This window comes from Cavia porcellus, unplaced genomic scaffold (genome assembly GCF_034190915.1).
Source record: "Cavia porcellus strain 051 isolate PalLab524CR breed Dunkin Hartley unplaced genomic scaffold, mCavPor4.1 scaffold_14, whole genome shotgun sequence".
Classification (NCBI taxonomy): Eukaryota; Metazoa; Chordata; class Mammalia; order Rodentia; family Caviidae; genus Cavia; species Cavia porcellus.
In genome coordinates, this window is record NW_026947497.1 from 2,313,906 (window position 1) to 2,333,204 (window position 19,299).

At 44.9% G+C, this 19,299-nt stretch overlaps 1 protein-coding gene across 3 annotated transcripts in view; it reads right to left on the reverse strand.

Moving 5' to 3' along the window:
• Window positions 1-7,863: 7,863 nt before the first annotated feature.
• The window catches only part of Ppp3ca (protein phosphatase 3 catalytic subunit alpha), a 238,270-nt gene continuing 226,834 nt past the window's right edge, over window positions 7,864-19,299 (reverse strand). For 2 of the 3 annotated variants that reach the window (XM_063260549.1, XM_063260547.1), the window contains exons 12-14: window positions 16,329-16,426; window positions 13,380-13,409; window positions 7,864-10,378 (exon numbers count right to left, since the gene is read on the reverse strand). In XM_063260549.1, coding sequence (XP_063116619.1) covers window positions 10,182-10,378; window positions 13,380-13,409; window positions 16,329-16,426 — 325 coding nt within the window. In that variant the 3' untranslated portion in view covers window positions 7,864-10,181. The remainder of the gene's footprint in view (window positions 10,379-13,379; window positions 13,410-16,328; window positions 16,427-19,299) is intronic. The other variant, XM_063260548.1, reaches the window with a different exon arrangement.

Below are 19,299 nucleotides of genomic sequence, written 5' to 3' on the forward strand. Positions count from 1 at the left end.
CCACCAAAATCTCCCCTCATCCTGACTCAGCTTCATCTCTGCCCAGCCTCAGAGAACGGCTGATCTCTAACCTGTCACCATCGCTGTGCCTTTTGCAGAATGTCCGCTGCATGGACTCTCACAGTGGGAAAGCGTTGGAGCTGGCATCTCTAGGGTGACTCCCTGTGCCCTGCACATCTCAAGACAGCTCTTCTGGCAGACCTCTAGTCATGGCTACTACTTCATTAGGATGGCTTCCAGGCCATTTGCTGAGTTAAGTGGTTTCTTAAGGAGGCTGAGGGCAGATTGATTTCCTATGGTATCAGCGGTACTCCTTTCCCTATGGTAGATATGGTCCCCTTCTGAGGCAGCCTCTGGTAGATCTGTTGAGAGTCCTTTATTAAGTTATTGTGATGGGTTGACAATTGGTGATCAACTTAACAACCAGCTGAACTGAATCAGCATGGTGCTGGGTGTGAATGTGTTGCCAGCATAAAAGAGACAAAGAGAGGATCAAGTGTGCCACTGGTTTTCCTGTTGCTGTGGATTCTCCTGGAGGAAACTGTTGAGCTTCTTTCCTGATAGGAACTTGACTGTTCTCATTGTCAGAGGAGCGCAGGACCTTGTCTCTGAGAATGGCTACGGTTCACTTTGGAGGAGTGCGGTTCACTTTGAGCATTGTTTCCTGGCTCTGGAGGGGAGGATGCGTGCTGTTCAATCTCCAGAAGATTGTCACACTGGCTTGTTGATATGAACTCAGCTGTTCTTGTCATTGGAGGATCTCAGGACTTCATTGTCACGAGGATGGCTGTGGCGCTTTCCGAGGAAGTGCTGGTCCTTACCTGGAGCATCGCTTTCTGGCTCCAGTGTAGAAACCTCAGCCTACGGGCACAGATCCTTCACTCCGCTGGCACAGACTTTCTAGCTTCCTCTGCTGACTTTTGGCCTTTCCAGTGCAGATCTGTAAAACAGACTTGCATGAGCCATTGTCAGGGGCTCTAGATCTTCAGCTGGACTTATACAAGATATCTTCATGGGATCAAGGCCCTCAGCTGCTTTGGCATCGTTAGTGTATGGAAAGATTTCCTGCATTTTTGTGTTTGACTCTTTGGGTAATTATTATAAAATAATTCTATGAATTACGTGCCCTGTATTAAATTGTTTTCCTTGTAAACCCTGATTACAATAGTTATTTATTTTTTGCATTCGTACATGTTTGTAGTACACAATGAGCACATTTGCCCTGGGTATTGGGATCAGGTTCTCAGGGGGAAATCTTCAGCTGGGACCTTGACCCACCTTGCACACATGCACACATGCACACATGCCATGTGCTGTGCCGTGGCTGGGACAGGAAGTTGCTTTGACCCTGATGCAAGATTTCCTGTGCTCTCAGCACCCACAGCATGACGTGTTCCCTTCCATCAGGGAACCCTGAGACTCCTTACAACTTGTGACCCTTGTCCCTCTATTTTCCTCGTGGTGCTGCAGTGACTGGTTCTGCTGTAACACTGTACCACAGGGCTGTGCAGACAGCAGAGGCCTGTGTCTCCCTGGGCTGTTGGCTCATATCTCAATAAAGGTGCAGGCAGAGTTGGGCTCTTATTGGCCTGTAGGGGACGCATCTGGCTGTATTCCAGCTTCTGGTGTCTATTGTCTGGCACTTTCCTAGCTTCATGATACACCTATATCTTCCTGTGATGTATCTGGGAAGGACACCCATGCAGGTTGAACTTGGGGTCTGCTCCACTGCAATGTGGCCTCATTTTAGTTGATGATACCTATAAGGACCCTGTCTTCCAATATGGTCACCTTTGGTAGTATCTGTGTGGGACTGTAACATATTTTTGTGGGGAGAAGTACACTTCAACTCCTCACAAATAGTTTGTTTCTGTTGCTAAACATATTCTACTGAAGGAATGTACCAGAGTGTCTGTCCAGTTGCCTACTAAAGGACATTTATTTCCAGGTTTTGGTAGTTATCAATGGTGAGGCTGTAAACATTTATTTGTATGTAAGCATTTGCACAGACACACATGTTCATTGCTATGAGGTAAATACTTATGAATGGGATTGCTTGGTCACATGGTAAATGACATCATTGTAAATAGTCTGTACTTTCCCAGGGGCTAATGGCATTGAGCATCTTTCTGTAGGGTTATTGTACTAATTGTTTGGTGTGTTTGTTTAAATCTTTTGCTTATTTGTAAACTGTTCTGTTTATTGCTAAAAATGGGAGGAACTGCTCATTTCTCTATGAGTCCTTTAATGGAGATGTGATTTGAACACATTATCTAAGACTATTGTTTTTTTCATTTTTTAACAATGCCTTTTATGTAGCAAAAAAATAACTTTGATCAAGTCATATTTATAAATCATTTCCTTTTATGGCTTGGTGTCACATATGTGAACTCTGCCTAATTCAAGGTTACATATTACCTATGTATTTTCTCCTAAACAGTTTATATTTTGTTTTAAATTTAAGTCTATGGCCCATTTTGACTTAATTTTTGTTTGAGGTGTCAGGTAGAGGTAGGGCTCTGATGGTGGTGTTGGGACACATGATAAAAGTGGTCTTTTACATCTGGAGACATTCTGGTCACTTCCAGGCATGGAAGCTTTGCTCCCATGGGTCACCTCCATGTCCTTTCCCACTACATCTCACCCCTATAACTTTTTAAAGTTGTGAATGTTAATGTTTACATGCATATTTAATAACTAATTTTTCTCTGTTAAGGAACTCCAACTGCCCCAGAATAATTTGCTGATGAATTTATCTTTTCTCCATTGAAAGGTCTTTGCACATTTCCCAGTTGGTCGTTTGTATATTGAACTCTCTATTCTGTTTAATACATTTATGTATTTATCTTTTGAATGACACTACATGCCTTGGAAGTCTGTTGACTTAGAGTAAAATTTAAAATTATAGTGTGCGTCCTCTACCTTGCCAACATCATTTTGGGTAGTCCACCTCTCTTCCTTCAATGCAGATCTGAGATAAACGTATCTATATCTACAAGAAAATCCCACTAGGATTTTGGTTGCAGTTGTATTAGCACCGCAGGTTCCGCTGAGAAGAACCGACACCCTCAGTAGACTGAGTCTTTCACCCTGTGAACTCACGATGCCCCTTGACCTTCTCTGGATGACTTTGATTTTTCCCAGAAGTATCTGATGATGCTATAATTTTTGCTTCAATTAGAATAAAGATATTAAAGAACATGAGAGAGAAACAAAGTTCATTTTTATTACCTATTTACTGTTATCTCTTCAAAGCTCACACAGTAACTGTCTCCTTACTGTTTCTATCAATTTTAAATTATAAAAATCTTAAACTCTCCCTGATCCTTACTGGTCTCCTGCACAGAATCACTCTCCTTAGCCAAACAGAACAGCAGAAATGTTTTGCTTTGCCTTCTCCCCGTCTGGATTTACTAGGTTTACAAGGCTGTGGTGATGCAGCCACAGGGAGCATAAATTCAGCTCTGCTTTCTTTCCAGGACTGTGTAAGGCAGCACAGCCAGGGCTGAGGGGCCCCTGCCTGCAGAAACCCTAGACGACGCTCTGCGTCCTCAAGTGTTCTTGGGACTGTGCAGCCCAGGTATCCTTGTTCTGCCATGGGAAATATTTCTGCAGTCTGAGCCAAGTTCAGTATCTGGTTCCTTGTAGCTGAAAGAATTTTCTGATACCAACAACTCCAGAGTTGCACCCCTGCTTGTCAGGGTCTTCACCCACGCCTGTCCTGTGCTTTGGCCCTCGCAGCTCCTTTCCTTGTCTCTTCTCTAAGGCTCAATGCCCTTTAAACTTGCTTCCTCCCCAGCCCACTCAACTGCCCTCCTGGGGCCAAAGGCCATCTTCTCAGGTCAGTTCCAAACAAATGCTATTTCCTCTACGTTGCTCTCCAGCTACACACACGTGCACGCACACAGGCACACAGCTATGCAACACTGATTTAAAGCATTTGCATAACTGAGCATGTTGCTGAATACCAACAATAACTAAGGTTTATTGAGTAGTTATTTTATACCAGGCGCCATGCCAAGCAATTCATTTACACTCTTTTAATCCCCATGAAAAAGTTATAAATTAATTACTCTCATAGTCTTCTTTTATCGAAGATAAAATGAGGTTTTACTGAAGCTTAATTTCTCAGAGTCACACAGACATCTGGTAAGGAGCACATTTATTAACGTCCCCACCAGGTCTACTCTGGAGCAGAGCTGGTGCAGAGCACATCACCCAGAAGGTGCCTGCCTGCGTGGCAGTGTGGGGTCACTTCCCTGCTGCTGTGCACGGTGTGGTGAGGAGCAGACTGCCCTGGGTTCACCGCGCTGGGTGGGCACAGGCAGCCCTGCCGCTCCTGCATTGCGTAGCCCTCTCCCCAAACTCCAGCTCTCTCATCTCCAGGCCAAGTAGGGTGTACATTCAGACAATATTCTGCAAACAGGTCTGGCAGGCTGGGGGTGGCAGTGCAAGGGCTCTGATGGTGGTGTTGAGACACATGACGGAAGCGGTCGTTTGCATCTGGAGGCATGCTGGTCTCTTCCAGGCATGAGAACTTTGCAGGTTCTTTACATAGAAGGCACCCAGTGGTCACCACTCCCATGTCCTTTCCCACCACATCTCAAAAGGCCACTGCTGCATCCCTATAGCATTTATCAATTGTGAACGTTAATGTTTACATGCATATTTAATTCCCACATTTTTGTCTAAGTTCAAATTAAGTAATTCTAAACAAAAGTTAATTGTTTTATTTTTGTAGCAGTAAAATATTTGACTATGCTTGAAAAGAACTGGACAATGTCGCTAGGTGTGGTGAGCCCTCTCTTTGAGGGTTCAGCTCCCACTACCACAAAATGAAAACATGGAAGACCAAGCTCAATTTGATTATATTAAAAGGAAGTATTATGGCTGGTATCTAGATGTTCCCACAAAGCCTCATGAGCTTATAGATGGGGTTTTTCAGAAGTGGCTGGATCTAAAGTGTGTGAATATGGATTAAGAGTGTGTGATAACTAAATCAGCCTACTGTTTGGTTTAGCATAGTTTTGGGCAAGAATACTGAGAAGGCCTACTCTGGGTGGGAGTGGCACCAACCAACAGGATGGCAGCCTGCACGGGATGAAAGGGAAACCAAAGCTCCATGATGCTTTCTCCTGCCTGCCCGGTCATGGACTATCTCCTCTGCCATGCTGCTCTCCCTCGGGGTCAGCTGACTATGGACTGAAATTTCTAGAAACTGTGAGCTAAAATAAGCTTTTCCTCCTTGAACTTGTACATGTTAGGTATTTTGGCCCAGCAACAAGAAAGCAACTTGAGACAGAAGTGTTATTCCAGCACTTAAGGACAATCTGACATTTTCAAATGGAGAATTCCATATGGAAGATGCTGGATAAAACTCTAGAGGGCTGGGGAATCCTGACACTTTCTGAGCATTATAAAAAGTCTCAAATGACACAAGTTTGGGGTGAAGTTGAGGATAGATGAAACTGGCAAAAGTGAGATGCTGCATGGTCTATGTGTCACCCCGAGATAGTAAGACGTATGGAGCTTCGTCAGAGGGCTGGGTGAGCCTTGACGGCAGTGGCCAAAGCTGGAGCCATTCCAAGAAATTTAGTGCCTCAGGAGTTTCTTATAGGCAAGATTTGAAAATATAGATCAGACACCCTAATTCAAATATCCAAATTTTGAAATGTTTTGAGTGCCAACACAGGTCAGAATTTTTATATTCTGGAGCCTTCAGATTTTGATTTCCAGATCAGGGATACTATATGATAAATCCTGTGCAAATATTCCAAAATCTGAAATACTTCTGATCCAAGCATTTTGGATAAGGGTACTCAACACGTAACCTGATAAGAATGCCTTAGGACTGGAGTGTGAATGGTTCTAATGGTTTAAAATGTCACCATGAAGATCTGTTAATCCAGTGGAAACTTCTCAGCTGAGGTCCAGGGGAAGCTGTTATGGTTTGCATTAAAAATGTCCCCTCAAAGGCTCACGTTTGGGGGTAGAGGTTTTGAAAGGTGGTGATTGAATCACAGGCACTACCTCCTCAGTGGAGCAAACCACTGTGACTGCACAGCTGAACAGGCTGTTAGGAGGCAGGTCTTGGCTAGAGGGAGTAGGTTGTGAGGTACAACCCTGGAAGGTTTCATCATGTCCTCCTGGTTCTCCCTCTTGTTTCCACTCTGGCCACAGTAAATGGGGGTCATTGCTGGCCACACCATTCTTCCATGGTTGCTGATCCAACTCCAGGACCCAAAGCAATGGTGCAAATCACAGACAGAAACCATAAAGCCTAACCACCTTTTTCTCTTTTCAGTGGCTTTTTCCAGGTGTTCTGGCACAGCCACAAAAATTCAACCCAGAAGCTCAAGAAGCAAAATCCACAAAAGGGCTGGTCTCTTTGCTATGAAGAACACAGCCCCATGGTGCTGTTCGTAAACACAAGTTTCTAGGGGATGGTTTGCAATCAAAGCTTTGTTCCTCCTTGCTCAATTTACTGTCAAAAAGAAATGTGACACTGCATTCTTGAAGGGCAGCTGAGGTAAACCCAGCTCAGTCCCCCTCTTTGAGGACAGTCCCCTCTACCAAGTCTGGCACAGTTTCTCCTGCAGCGTCTCCAGGTGGTCTGTGGTGTCTGAATGGCTGGGTTTCCACCCCTGTGCTATGGAGAGGGGGACCCCCAGCCTTCTGCAGGCTCTGGCACCCTCACCTGTTAGCTACACCTACTTTATGCTCAATAGGGATTTTTGTGCTCAGAGGTGTGTTTTTGGGAATAACTAATCAGACTGGCCTCTGGAAACAAGGTCACCACAATGAAGTAGTATGCTTCCATACTTCTTTCACTCGTGTGCCAGGCTTGTTTAAATACTTAGCAAAGAGCCTATCGGAGGCTTTTCTCCTTAGAGAACTTTAACGGTCTGCCCACCCGGTCTTCAAGACATCTCCACGAGATATGGCACACGAACGGTTAGTGCTGAGATCAAAGCAACACGCTGCTGGGATTGTGAACACCTTTGCAGAGCAAGCTGGGCTGAGCCGAGAGCACACAGCAGCCACCTGAGCAGAGCACCACACGGAGCTCAAAGGAAGCCTCCGACTTTGGAGGGCTGAGACGCTGTTCCAGGGCTTCCCCCAGTGGGAGGGAGGCGAGTGGAGGAACAGGTGGGGGCAAAATGAAAGGAGCTGCAGCAGCTTAGGAGCAGGAGGCTGAGTCAGGAGTGTGGGGGAGACTTGAGGGCAGTGACCGAAGCTGTGGCCCAGGCTGCTGGGCAGGAAATGGGTGGGCACCAGATTGATCCCAGGTGGATGTGAGTGAGGGAGAGCAGGGCTTTCAGGGGAAAGGTTCCCGAGGCCTGGCCCCAAACTCTGCTCCTGGCTAACACTGCTCTGGCCTGACTTGGGTGCTGGATTAATGCTGTGCTGGGCTCTGACTGGACACTGGGCCACACCATTGTGGACAGCAGGCCATCTCATTCCCTTGGGGCTCGGCACACCAGGCCAGTCTCGCAGATTTCTCTTTTCTTCAAACCAGCTAAAGAGAGTGTAAGGAGAGGACACCTCAGGAAACAGCCTCCTGCAAAGGCCTCATGATGAGGCGGCTCTGAGTTGGAGCCTTGCCTCTCGGGAGGTGCATGTGCGTGTGTCTGCATATGCAGACATGTACAAGAAGCCAGAAATTCACTGGCACGAGCAACTCAAGAACCTGTTTCTCCACAGGCCAGGGACAAACATCCAACAACCCAAGGGCATTTGGAATATTACTCTGAGAGAAACCGTTTCAGTTCCATACTGGCTTGACAGGACAAATGACTGTAAAATATACTGTTGTGCGTTCCTAACCCCTTATTAGAAAGACCAAGCAATACTCACATCAGCTGCTTATTTCAATGTCAAATGTTTATTTCTATGCCACAGTTGCCTTAGCACAATTTGTAAAAGAAAGGAATTTTTAAAAAATGATTGTTTTTGGTCAGGATATTTTCTCTGCAGGTATAAGAAAAAAATGAACACCTTGGTACCACAATTATCATTTCTTTCACATCATTCTAGTAAGCTGCACCTCATGATCTCCCTTGAATGTTACTCTTAAGATGGGAAAATATCCACAGGAGAAAGAATCTGATTAATCATGGGATAGTCATTTTCAGAGACTTTGTCTAGAACATTGTGGGTTTGGTACCCTCTATCACTAACTGTCATGTTCATATGCCTCAATATAACAGCCATATTTTATTACATAAAACCAAGTGCGCTAGAAACGAGCAAAGTCAGAGACAAACTGGTACTGGGTGTATGTCAAATCTTGGTGATGAGCTAGGAGCTGGAGTGTGGGATGCACATCTCCTCCAAACCAACCAATTCAGTCGGCAGGAAATGCGCTGGGCAGCGCCAATCTGCACCTCAGCAGGCGGGCATCTGACACAACAGAGACAAATAAACCAACAGGGTGCTCTGGTTTCTCAACCGGCCCTGCATGCAGGGAGCCACGCATTGCTCTCTACACAGCCTGCCCTCGCCTCATCTGAGACGCCTCCTCCCAGATTCTGGGGCACAGTGGGCACTGTGTCTCCGCCTGTGCGGGTGACTGCAGGGCGTGGCTGTCACACGAACCCCTCAGCAGACACAGGGACAGATGAGCTTCTTTAAGTTCATGCACATTTTATTGAGTAGTAATATAAAATGCTTTTCTTTTTCATTGTTACAAGTGCATGCTTTGATCGCCAACATTTCAGAAGTCAAATTACAAAGGCAAGGCTTTAGGCTGTAGTGAATTACCTGGGCACTTATACAATTGTTAAAAAATATGAATGGACTTTTGTTATTTTTGTTGTTTTCAGAATGAACCAGTTGTCACCCGTAACTGATATACAAAGGGAAAAAAGTGAAAAAAAGAAATAGTTTGTGGCACATGACAGAACAGAACGAAATAACTAAACTGTCATGATATTAACAGTTACCATGCATTTAGTTTCACATGTAACTACAAACTTATTAAATTTCACAAGGTTTGCTAAACATGCTAACCATCTATGTGTGCACTGACAAGCTTATGTTAAAAACTTTTTAAGAATACTCTCCCCTTTAGATTTTTTCAAAGCTTTTTGATTATAAAATTTCAAAGGCATTAAGCATTTTAGAGAATATAAAGTACGCCAGGATACATACATTTCCAGTACATGTCAGACCACTAAGTGCGTTACAGTCCCATACAGGCCAAAACAGCCATTTTTTTTTTTCTTAAAAAACATGCATAGGCAGATTTTTTTTTTTTTTTTACAGAATATAGATGCTTTATCACTGTACTTAATATGGTGTCTTGTTCACTATACTTAAAAATGCACCACTCATAAATATTTAACTCAGCAAGCTACAACCAAGACTTGATTTATCAACAAAATCCCTAAATATAAACAGCAAAAAAAGATAGGTGTAATTTCCAGTTATTTTAAACTTAAAGAAAAAGGAAAGATACTCACTGCTAAATTAAAAGGTAAGTGTTATAATAGAAAGAAGGGCAGTCAAGCATACTAAAGAAACCTGAGGTAAGCATAATCTGTACAAAATTAAACTGTCCTTTTTGGCATTTTTAACAAATTTGCAACATTCTTTTTTTTTCTTTTTCTGTTTTTTTTTAAGACTGCCTAATTCAGTTTAGAGCCATTGTCTGACAAGAGTAGCAAAACATTATCAATAAATAGTCCTTATTTAGTTTGTACATCAGTTTTGTTAAAAATGTTTGATGTCATCCATTTTAGTGCTGCAACTGTAAACGTACAATAGAGTAAGAAATTAGACAAAATTTCCATGTCCAGTAACAGAATAAAAGGCCTTTCATGAACCTACATGGAAGTCCCCAACGCAGCAGGAAAAATATGTTCACCTCTAGCATCGTGTTATATACTAGCGTAGCTCTCTTTTTTAAAATTTTTTCCCTAGAAGCATTTTTAAAAGGCATACCCAAAAGAGGTGCTTAATCACTGCCCTCACCAAATATAGTTTCTTCTCTCTCCCCCTCTCCTTTACTGATTGTGTAAACGAAATCGAACGCCTGGCCCCCAGAGCACACAAGATAGGTCAGAGGCAAGAACACACCCTCGGGCACGCAGCAATCCCCATCATGCCCTGCAGCTAACAAAAAAAAAAAAAAAAAACAAAAAAAAAAAAAAAAGGAAAAAGGGGTGAGCAGGAGGTGGTCACTGAATATTGCTGCTGTTGCTGCCGTTGCTGTCCGTGCCGTTAGTCTCTGAGGCGAGGGCCTTGTTGATAGAGTTGAGGTTGGCGTCCGAGGGTACGGCATCTCGGCGGGGTGGCATCCTCTCATTAATCCGGTCTAAGCCCTTGGCCTCCTCGAAGCTAGTGATCTTATGCTGGGGCGAGAAGCCTTTGATAGCTACACGGAAAATCATTAAAGAAGAGAAGGTGGGTTAGCTGAGGCATCTCATGAGCGCGGCGGCTGCAGCAGGGAGGTCAAGGACTGCGCAGTGGGTAGGAATCCTTTAGTGGAGAACAACGTGACGGGACCTGAACACGACACGACAGACTCCTTACCACACTCGGAGGTGACCAAAGGTTGGGAAACAGCCAGGTCTCTTGCCAACCAAAATGTCTTCCTGAAGGACTAAGATGGAAGCTTTCTGTGTCTTTGCAAAAGGTTAGATCAAAAAATTCCACATTGGAGAGGTAAAGAGGGAGGACACTTGTGGGACAGGTGTCTCAACAGTCCCCTCTGGTCACACCAGCAGCATGACCAGGGTGCTGGGTCCTAGCCTGGACAGATGGTGGTGGACCCCACTGGCACCTCCCATTGCGCCAGAAGCTCTGGGATGCCTGGGTGTTCTATGCCTACCATTCTAGCAACAGGCTTGGAGCATGAGGCAGAGGGGCCAGAGAAGGAATTAACATGGGCATTTCCTGCCGTCTCAGAATCCCACCAAGACCTCCTCATGGCACCTTTCCATGGTTCATAGGAAATAAGTAATGATAAACTCTGGCTTTCCCGCTCAACTTTGAAGCCCATGGGAGTAGGCGACAAGGTAAGAGAGATTCAGAAAAATCAAGATCAGAGTACTAAGTAGAGAAAGAAGTATTGTTTGCCCTTTAGCAGTGAGCAGGTCAAACTGATGTTCATCTGGTATCCATTGCTGCCTGTGTCAAAGGAAAACTCATTTTCAGGAGAGCAATGAGTAACCCACATAACCACTAAGATGTGGTTAAAAAATAAAAGGGAAAATTTATTTTCACAATGTTTGGCAAAAATAAATTAAGACTAGCTTGAGCCTTAATCACACATGGATCTCTCCAACAATGATGTATGTATGGGTTTTTCTCTGGGACCCCTTACTATAGAAACAGGTAAGGAGTTGTGCAAGAAAAGTTTCTCTAGTGGGGGCACCAACCAATGCACTGCAAATCAAATATACACATGGGGACCAACGACATCAGTTTGCGTCACTGAAGTGCAAGCCAGATACTCGAAGGCCAATCACCAATGCTGATGGGCTGGGTTGCCTTGACAAACGGTGGGGGGGGGCAACTGCACAGGATCTGTGTTCTCCCCACCTTCTCTGGGGAAAAATTAGAGCAGTTTTAAGCCGAAACTGTGCCAACCATTCCTATGCAAATGTGTGGTGCCTTTCATTGGTATAGGTGAGATTCTCAACAGACAGACACAGTGATTTTGGAGCTCATTCTGTAATGATGAGGACAGGGTTCCCCTCTGCGGTTCAGGGTTAGCATCATGGTGATTAGTCAACTATGCGAGGAAGAGGGGGAGAAGGGGAAGACCAAGCCCAAAGCAAAGCTTCTCAATTCTTCTGTAATTCAGTAATAAACAAATTGCAGAATTATAGAGCCATGTAATGAGCACCCACCCTGAGAAGTAAATTCGTTTGATGGTCAAGATAATGGCATGATGCTGTACTTTACTCTGCTTCTAAACAGTTATAAATATTTTATAATTAACAAACACAGTGCTTATCATTGCAATTTATAACAAAATTTTATAAATTTAAATTGTCATAATAGAATCTCTAGGTTTGAAGAGCCAATAGAACGGGACATAGAAATAAGGGATCTGTTAGAACGAGGGCCCTCTCTGGGCTGGGGCTCGTCCTGGGCGCTTGGTGGCCCGGCCTGGAAGAATGGGCTGTGCTGCAGCTGGTGGTCAGACAATGGGTATTAGCACTGTACACTGGTAGTAACCATACACAACACAGAGTCACAGAAACCACAGAAGACAGCCAGACTACCGACAAGAATGCACACTGCAGATTAGGATTTGCCAAAAGGAATAGAGATTCCCACATAAATAGCAGTTTTCTGACTGCTATTTAGGAAGCAGTTGTATTTTCTCTTACAGTACTGACATTTCCCCTCCCGGGTCCAAATCAGGTACAAATTGCAAGTGTAAGTGGCACTTTTCCCGTCATATCAAAGGACCATATGTACACAATTTTGGGAAGAATAAGAAGTTATTTTGCAAGAACAAAATACAACTGAAAAATTTTGTTTTAAAGGGGAACTTCAAATTATTCTTTTTTTCAATTTCCAGAGGATATGGTATGCACAATATTAAGACCTATTGAGGTATGCGGTTCTCTCTCGACCACATTTAAAAAGCATTCAGTTAAAAAAGTAGTAGCTAAGGGGTCAACTCTCACGCCTTCACGCAGTGCAGGACACAGGTGGTGATGTGGGTTGCTGGTTCTGCCCTGCAACCTGGCACGGCATGCACTCGCCAAGGCTGAGGAGCGACGCTTGGTATTCGCTTTTCTAGTCACCAGCCAGTTCTGCCACCACTATGAACTTTCAGACTCCTTCGAACATTTTACTGGCATTAGTTATCCTACCATCACTGATACGTTAAAATCGATAAGGCTAAATTAACTTTTTTGAATAGTTTTTAGAGACATCAGTTAATATTGAACAGAGCAAACCACTATTCAAATGAACTTGGTTTTTTTTTTTTTTTGGGTTATAAACTTCTAAAGGCTAGATAGCAATAAGGCTGCTTGTATGCTCTCCTTCCCAGTGCTGCCTGGAGGTGGTGAGGGAGGGACATGGTCCAGCTCAGGAACATGCTCTATGTGCTTCCAAACAGCGGCCATAACCTCCACCCCGCGTTGTTCGAGATCTATAATGCTTTTGTTTTCTGTGATTATGCTACTTTCATCATATACCAAAGTCAAACATAGCTTTAAGGGAAAAAACAAACAAACAAACCATAGAAGGACATTTTCCCCTTTAAAGCAAGAACATTTTGGTTAATACTGAGCCACAACTGTTAGCCCAACACCCACACACTCTGTACAAGCTACAGCAAAAAAAATGAATACACCCAGCAGAGCCCTTGTCTGTTGCACGCACAACAGAAAGGGGCCTGGCCAATTTACCTTCATCAGCCTCAATAGCCTCAACAGTAGCTGAAGAGAAGAAAGGGTGCAAATGAATGAGAAAAATGAGCAGAGGATTCTTAACTCTAAGAACAAATCAGTGACGATCAAAGGCGCTAAGAGAACTAACTTTTTTTAAGTGCTGGATTTTGGCACAGACAACAAAGAAATGCTAAAAAAGAAAGGAAAACACCACAGAAAGTGATATGAACTAGATCCATCTACACGAGGAACTGCTTGAGTCTATGCTTGCTACTTCAGTGACAAAGCAACGAGCGCTTTAGGAAAGCGCACTGTGAGTTTTATTTTTTGCAGAAACGTGAACTGAATGCACTGAGGAGGGGTCATGGCAATCTGAAGTGTGGTTCGGGCCTACAGAGCACTAGGAAAGACTTGCTGTGTGTGGCTATTTATAGATTCAAAATGCAGACCAGGGTGGAAGCACAGCCACTTCAGGGGGGTCCTTCGTGCTTCCAGCATAAACACTGCATTGTTTCCCACTGCAACACAAAGGCAAGGGTGCAAATCCAAGGAAAGCTAAAGTCCAAGTGTTCAAGTTCATAGTGCATCTGAATCCCAAGAGACAAACATCTGGGGTTGGAGGTGGTGAGAGGGTGAGAGGGTGAAGGCGAAAGGAAAAGGAACTGTGTGTGTGTGTGTGTGTGTGTGTGTGTACATATATAATGGGCTTTACGTATTTTTTTTGCCAGGAAGACCAACTTAAAATCACTTTCTTTTCTTTGTTGCAATTCGTTTTTGGAAATGAAATATCTGAAATGTTGCAAATCAAATGGTAACATGGCAGTGGCATCAATAATTACATTAAAATTTCAAGAATAGGTTATCTCAATACTGAAACCTCATTCGCGAGATTTTGTAGACATGTCCCAAAACAGCGTATTTCAGAGGCAGAACTGTAAAGGCTCAGTGCTTTATCAGCAATTTTTATAACAAGGTTAGAATCTGTATTTGCAGGCTGCACGTATATTAGTAAGGCAAGCTGCTATTTCTCTAATCAAATGCTAAAATGTAAAATTTCCCTGTAGCTCCACTATGTTTAATGTTAAAATTCTACCCCTTGACTTTAATTTGCATTTTTCTAATAAATTAAGATTTCAGAATTGGAGTAACTGCCAAATACACATTGTAACTTACAGTGCACATTACATTCCTTATGACAAACAGAAAATGGTCACTCCAAGGAAAATCTAAACAGCAGAGCCTCGGGTAGCTGGGTAGCTTCCCTTTTTAGATGAGTGAAAAGGTGTCACACCATTAATTCTGAAGTTATGGTAACATGCGTAGCTTCAAATACATTCTGAGTTTTCTGATGCTCAGGACAAGATCCATATGACTTCTATGTGTCTGTGTGTAGGTGTGTGATGAGTTCAGCCAGAGGGACACAAACCAGTGGGTTTAAAACAAAGGAAACAAAATAACTGAAGTCAAATACACAGATGAAAAATCTGTAAACAAAACAAAGAACCGTGATGAGATCATCAGCAACCCAGGTTCGGGAGCACTGCAGACCCGCACCAGCACCCACACCCGGGTGTGTGCTGTCCGCGGTGCTGCTCGTCTGGCCCTGAGGCCTGCACATGTGCTGCCTGCCACTGCTGCGCTGATACCTGGCCTGGGCAGGGAGGCTGCACTGTGTGAAGTTGGTGAGCTACTACATAAGGCTTTTAAGGTAGGAAAACGTCATCTTTATAAAGTTATTAAAATAACTTCTACCTGTAAATTTAAAGGGAGAATGTACTTTGATACCACGTATTCTCTTATTGTTGTTTAAAATTTTTTAAGTTTGGGGAATTCAAATGCATTAATTTTGGAGTAAATTGGTTGAAAATAAAGTTATGGAAATGTTGCTTGCATCTGATACTTTAACAACACCGTGCCTGGGAAGCTTGTCTTCATTCTCCATGTAGAAGTGTCTAGACAATGTAATGGTAAAAACACCCGAATCTTCAAGGATGAAGGACAGGGATAGAACAAAAACATGAAAAAGACTAGGGACATGTAAAAGAAAATAAACAAGAGGCTGAGATTGTTCTAAAATGTTGGAGTATCCTTTTAACTTTTTTCTGGTGAAGTCTAACAGCAAAATTTTCCCATTGTTACAATGATAATCGAATGACAACACTAGTTAAGCCTGGAACAAAAATGACAGCAGTGAGACAGCAGTCCAGCACTGTCTAACACAGCTAGCGCCAGGCACACAGGCTGTTAATTACATTTAGTGCACATGAGTGCTTCTGCAGCTGTCCCAGCCACATGTAGATCAAATACTCACTAGTTTTATGCGGGCAGAGACTCTGCAGATTCACAGAAACTTCCACTGTTGCAAAAGTTCCATTAAACAGCACTAGTCCAGAAAGCCATACTTTTAATACAAAATCTCCAGGTGGCAGGAAATACTATCACTCTTTTTCAAAAATAAAATGTGGTTCTTGTATTTTAGGATGGCAATCAGAGAAAAAACATAGGGCTCCTGACTTCAAGTGGAAAATGAAACTAACCTCTTTATACTCTGTCTTCCAATAAAACTTAGCATTATGGATGTATATTTGTGTATGTACTTGCATATCTTTCAACCGACAATGACTATGAACAATGGAATAAGAACTTGTTCTGGTGAATGACTGGCTCACAGTGCTCAACCTATTGGGAAAGAGGCTACCTGAAGTGCTATTTGGTAGCCAGACAAAATGCAAATGAGGGACAGAAGTGCAAACCAAGGATCAGTATGCAAATGAAGGCCAGTATGCAAATGAGGGTCTGGGGGCTAAGACCATCCTTCAGTGGACAGGCGCCAGTGTCTCCAGCAGGCAGGGCTGATCCAGGTGATGGGTGCAGTCTTCTTCCATCCAAGCTCCAGAGAAAGGACAGGGCTTGAAGGAATCCCAAGTGAGGGTGCTGCCCAGGTCTGGGTCACCTATGGGTGCTTACCGCTTTGCAGGGTCTGCTTGCCTCCTGAGAGTACGCCACTGGGCAGCATGCCGGTGGGGGTCAGGCCCTTCAGTGTCAGCACGCTCTCGCTCTCCTCTCTGCAAGGCATTCACAGGGCAGCAATTTTACTTTACTTATGGAGAACAAAGGACTCCACGGGAAACATGCAGCAGCAGAACGCTTGTGTACCTCTAGTGGGCCCTCTGGACCTCCTTTTAAACCTAGAATACGCCACGTCTGTGTACACTTGTACAGGAGTAATGCCAAGCGTCTGCGGGGACCAGGTCACAGTGCACTCTCCAGTAGGGTCTTCAGCGCGTCTCCCCATTAGAGCAGGGCCCAGCAGCAGGAGGGGGTAGCTCTCCCTCAGACCCAGGCCCAGGGATGGCTTTGGAGACTGACAGGGGCTTCTGTCTTCACACAGAGGAGGCAGAAAGCGACGGCTCCAGGCCAAGCGGGAAAGGGTAGAGTCTCTTAGACTCCCTTTTGTCACTTTTCCCCCTGATTTGCTACTGTAAGATTACTCACGATTCACTGTGACAACTGTGTAATAATTAGTAAGTGCATCAGCGTTTCAATTGTATTTGCTTATCATTAGACACTTAATCATTCTGATTTGTGAATAAGATCTAATGATTAAATCAACATGAAATGGGAAATGAGAGAATGACCTCCTATGTCTTACGCAGGCAGAAAAGCTTATAGCCCATAAACATACATACACACGTGAATATATTATATATGCAATATTCAAAGTATAACTGTTCAGCATTTTTACAAAGATTTTTAGAAAGTTTGAGAACCTGTTACCTCCACAATTAGTTTTCAACTCAGAATTGCAAGTTCTCTCTTCCAGATGCTTAAGCTTCTGTCTCCTTCCGTATCCACTCCTTCACAGATCTTGCTGGTTTTCCCCTCTAACTGTTCCCAGTCTCTTACCACTTCTTGTGAGCCTACTGTCCTATCTCCTTAGGAAACAGCTTCTTTGTGGGACTTACATCACCTGTTTACAGTTTAGGATGGGAAGAATGTGCTTTGTACATCTACGGACTGCTCCAGCCACCCCCACCACCAGTTTCAGAGCACGCGACCCCCAGCAGCAGCAGTCAGCCCCAAGGCGGGCAGGCCTTGCCCCAGCCCCCCGATTCCGGGCTCCCTCCCAGCCGCTGTGCTGCGCTGCCTTCAGGTGTACCCTATTTCCTTTATCCTCCTTCCCTTTGCCTATTCTACTTGTGTCTAAAACGTTTATCACGGAAGAAGCTTCTCTTTACTTCTTTCATGTTTCTTCTAGTGCCCCTGCCATCCACAGGGACTAGACCAGCTTCAGCAGGGTGGTGCTGCTGTCCTCGCGGCCACACTCATACTCTGGGATGAGCGCGTGGACCACATCTGTCAAGTGCTTACTATGAGCAAGCAAAAGACTGGCTGAAGCCAGCATGGGGATGCCAGCCACGCTTTAGATTTCTGCTTCCTTCACCACAGAGTTCACTAAAAGTGTGCCAGGGATGAGACAGTCAGTTATTTACTGCCAATTTGGAGGTAGGCATTTCAGCCTGGAATTCTCAGGCTTTACTGACCAAGCACTAGAATCACTGAAGGAAGACATGTTGGCGGGCTAACACCCGGGAATGCTGCTCAGCAGCTAGGGGGTGGCCCAGGCTTCACCTCCTGTGCTCGGATCTCAGGGTCAATGGAGACGAGAGGCCCGAACAAAACAAGCTAAGCTATCACACCGAGACCTGCTGAACTGTTGTTTTCTTAAACCAAACACAATATTTCTTGTTAACTTGTATTTTTTTTAAACTTTCAATTGTGTTCCACTTCCATCACTATAGAAAGTCTCCGGAATGGGATCGCACACCCCTCAGGTTAAAATCTGAGTCATCTGACAGAGCTGCAGCTTGCTGGGCTTCAGCCTGCTCCTGTGAAATCATGTCCATCATTACCCGGTTCCTTGCAGTCAGTGATAAGCCATAGACAGAGCCCCTTCTTTCTTCATTCACTTGTTTCCTCCCTGGTTCCGCCTCCCACAGGAGACTCCTGAGGCGTCTGTGTTCCCAGGCCTCTGCCCCTTCTCATCTGCACAGTGCCGCTTCCCCTCAGACCATGCCCTCCTGCAGCAGGGGCCCTGGTCCTGTGACAGTCCTTTAACATGATCAGCCCTGGGTCGCTCCATCTCCTGCCCTGGCTGCCGCCAGCAAGGCCAGCACGAGCTGCGACATGCAGCATGCAAACGGGGCCTGTGTTCATCGACTGGTGTGGAAAAGGAGGACAGAGTCTCTCCTTGGAGGTGCTCCACTGATTACAGATGACACGTCTGATATCTGAGAATCTACACTTGCTTCCTCCTCCTGGGCACTGTGGTTCGCGGAGTGTCTGCAATGATGGAGACACTGGGGAAAGCAATCAGGGCCAGGTTTACCCACGTCTTTCCCTTCCCAGGGACTGTGCTTCCTCCCCGCTGCTCCCCGTCTCTACTCTCAGCCCTCCTGCTCTTGGGCTGCATCTCCCGAGTGCTCTGCTGCCCTGCATCCTGCTTTGCAGTCTTTAGGTAAACCTGGAGATGCAGAGACGGAGGCCAAGGCGCTGTCACCGCTTGCACCTCCAGTCCCCTTCCAGTGTGCTCCCTCTCTCATACAGCTGCTCACAGCCAAGAGTGGGCCCGTGTCCGAAGGGGAAGAGAGCAATTGGTAATGGAAGGGGCTCTGCCTGTCACTGCTGTGAACAGCTGCCTGCCCTGGCTACATTGAGCATGTGCCTGGCTACCAAAGGCTGAGCTGCACCTTCTCAGACTCCCCACCTGACCCAGGGCTGCCCCCACCTGTGCTGCCTAAGAGGCTCCTCTGGGAACAAAGGACCCAGGCAACCCTTACTGCAATGCCTGCTAGAGTCAGCTCTGGGACCCAGGTGCATGTCTGGGAGCTGGTCCTGACAAGTCTGCACTCCCAGTGCGCAGCAGGCTCATAGATGT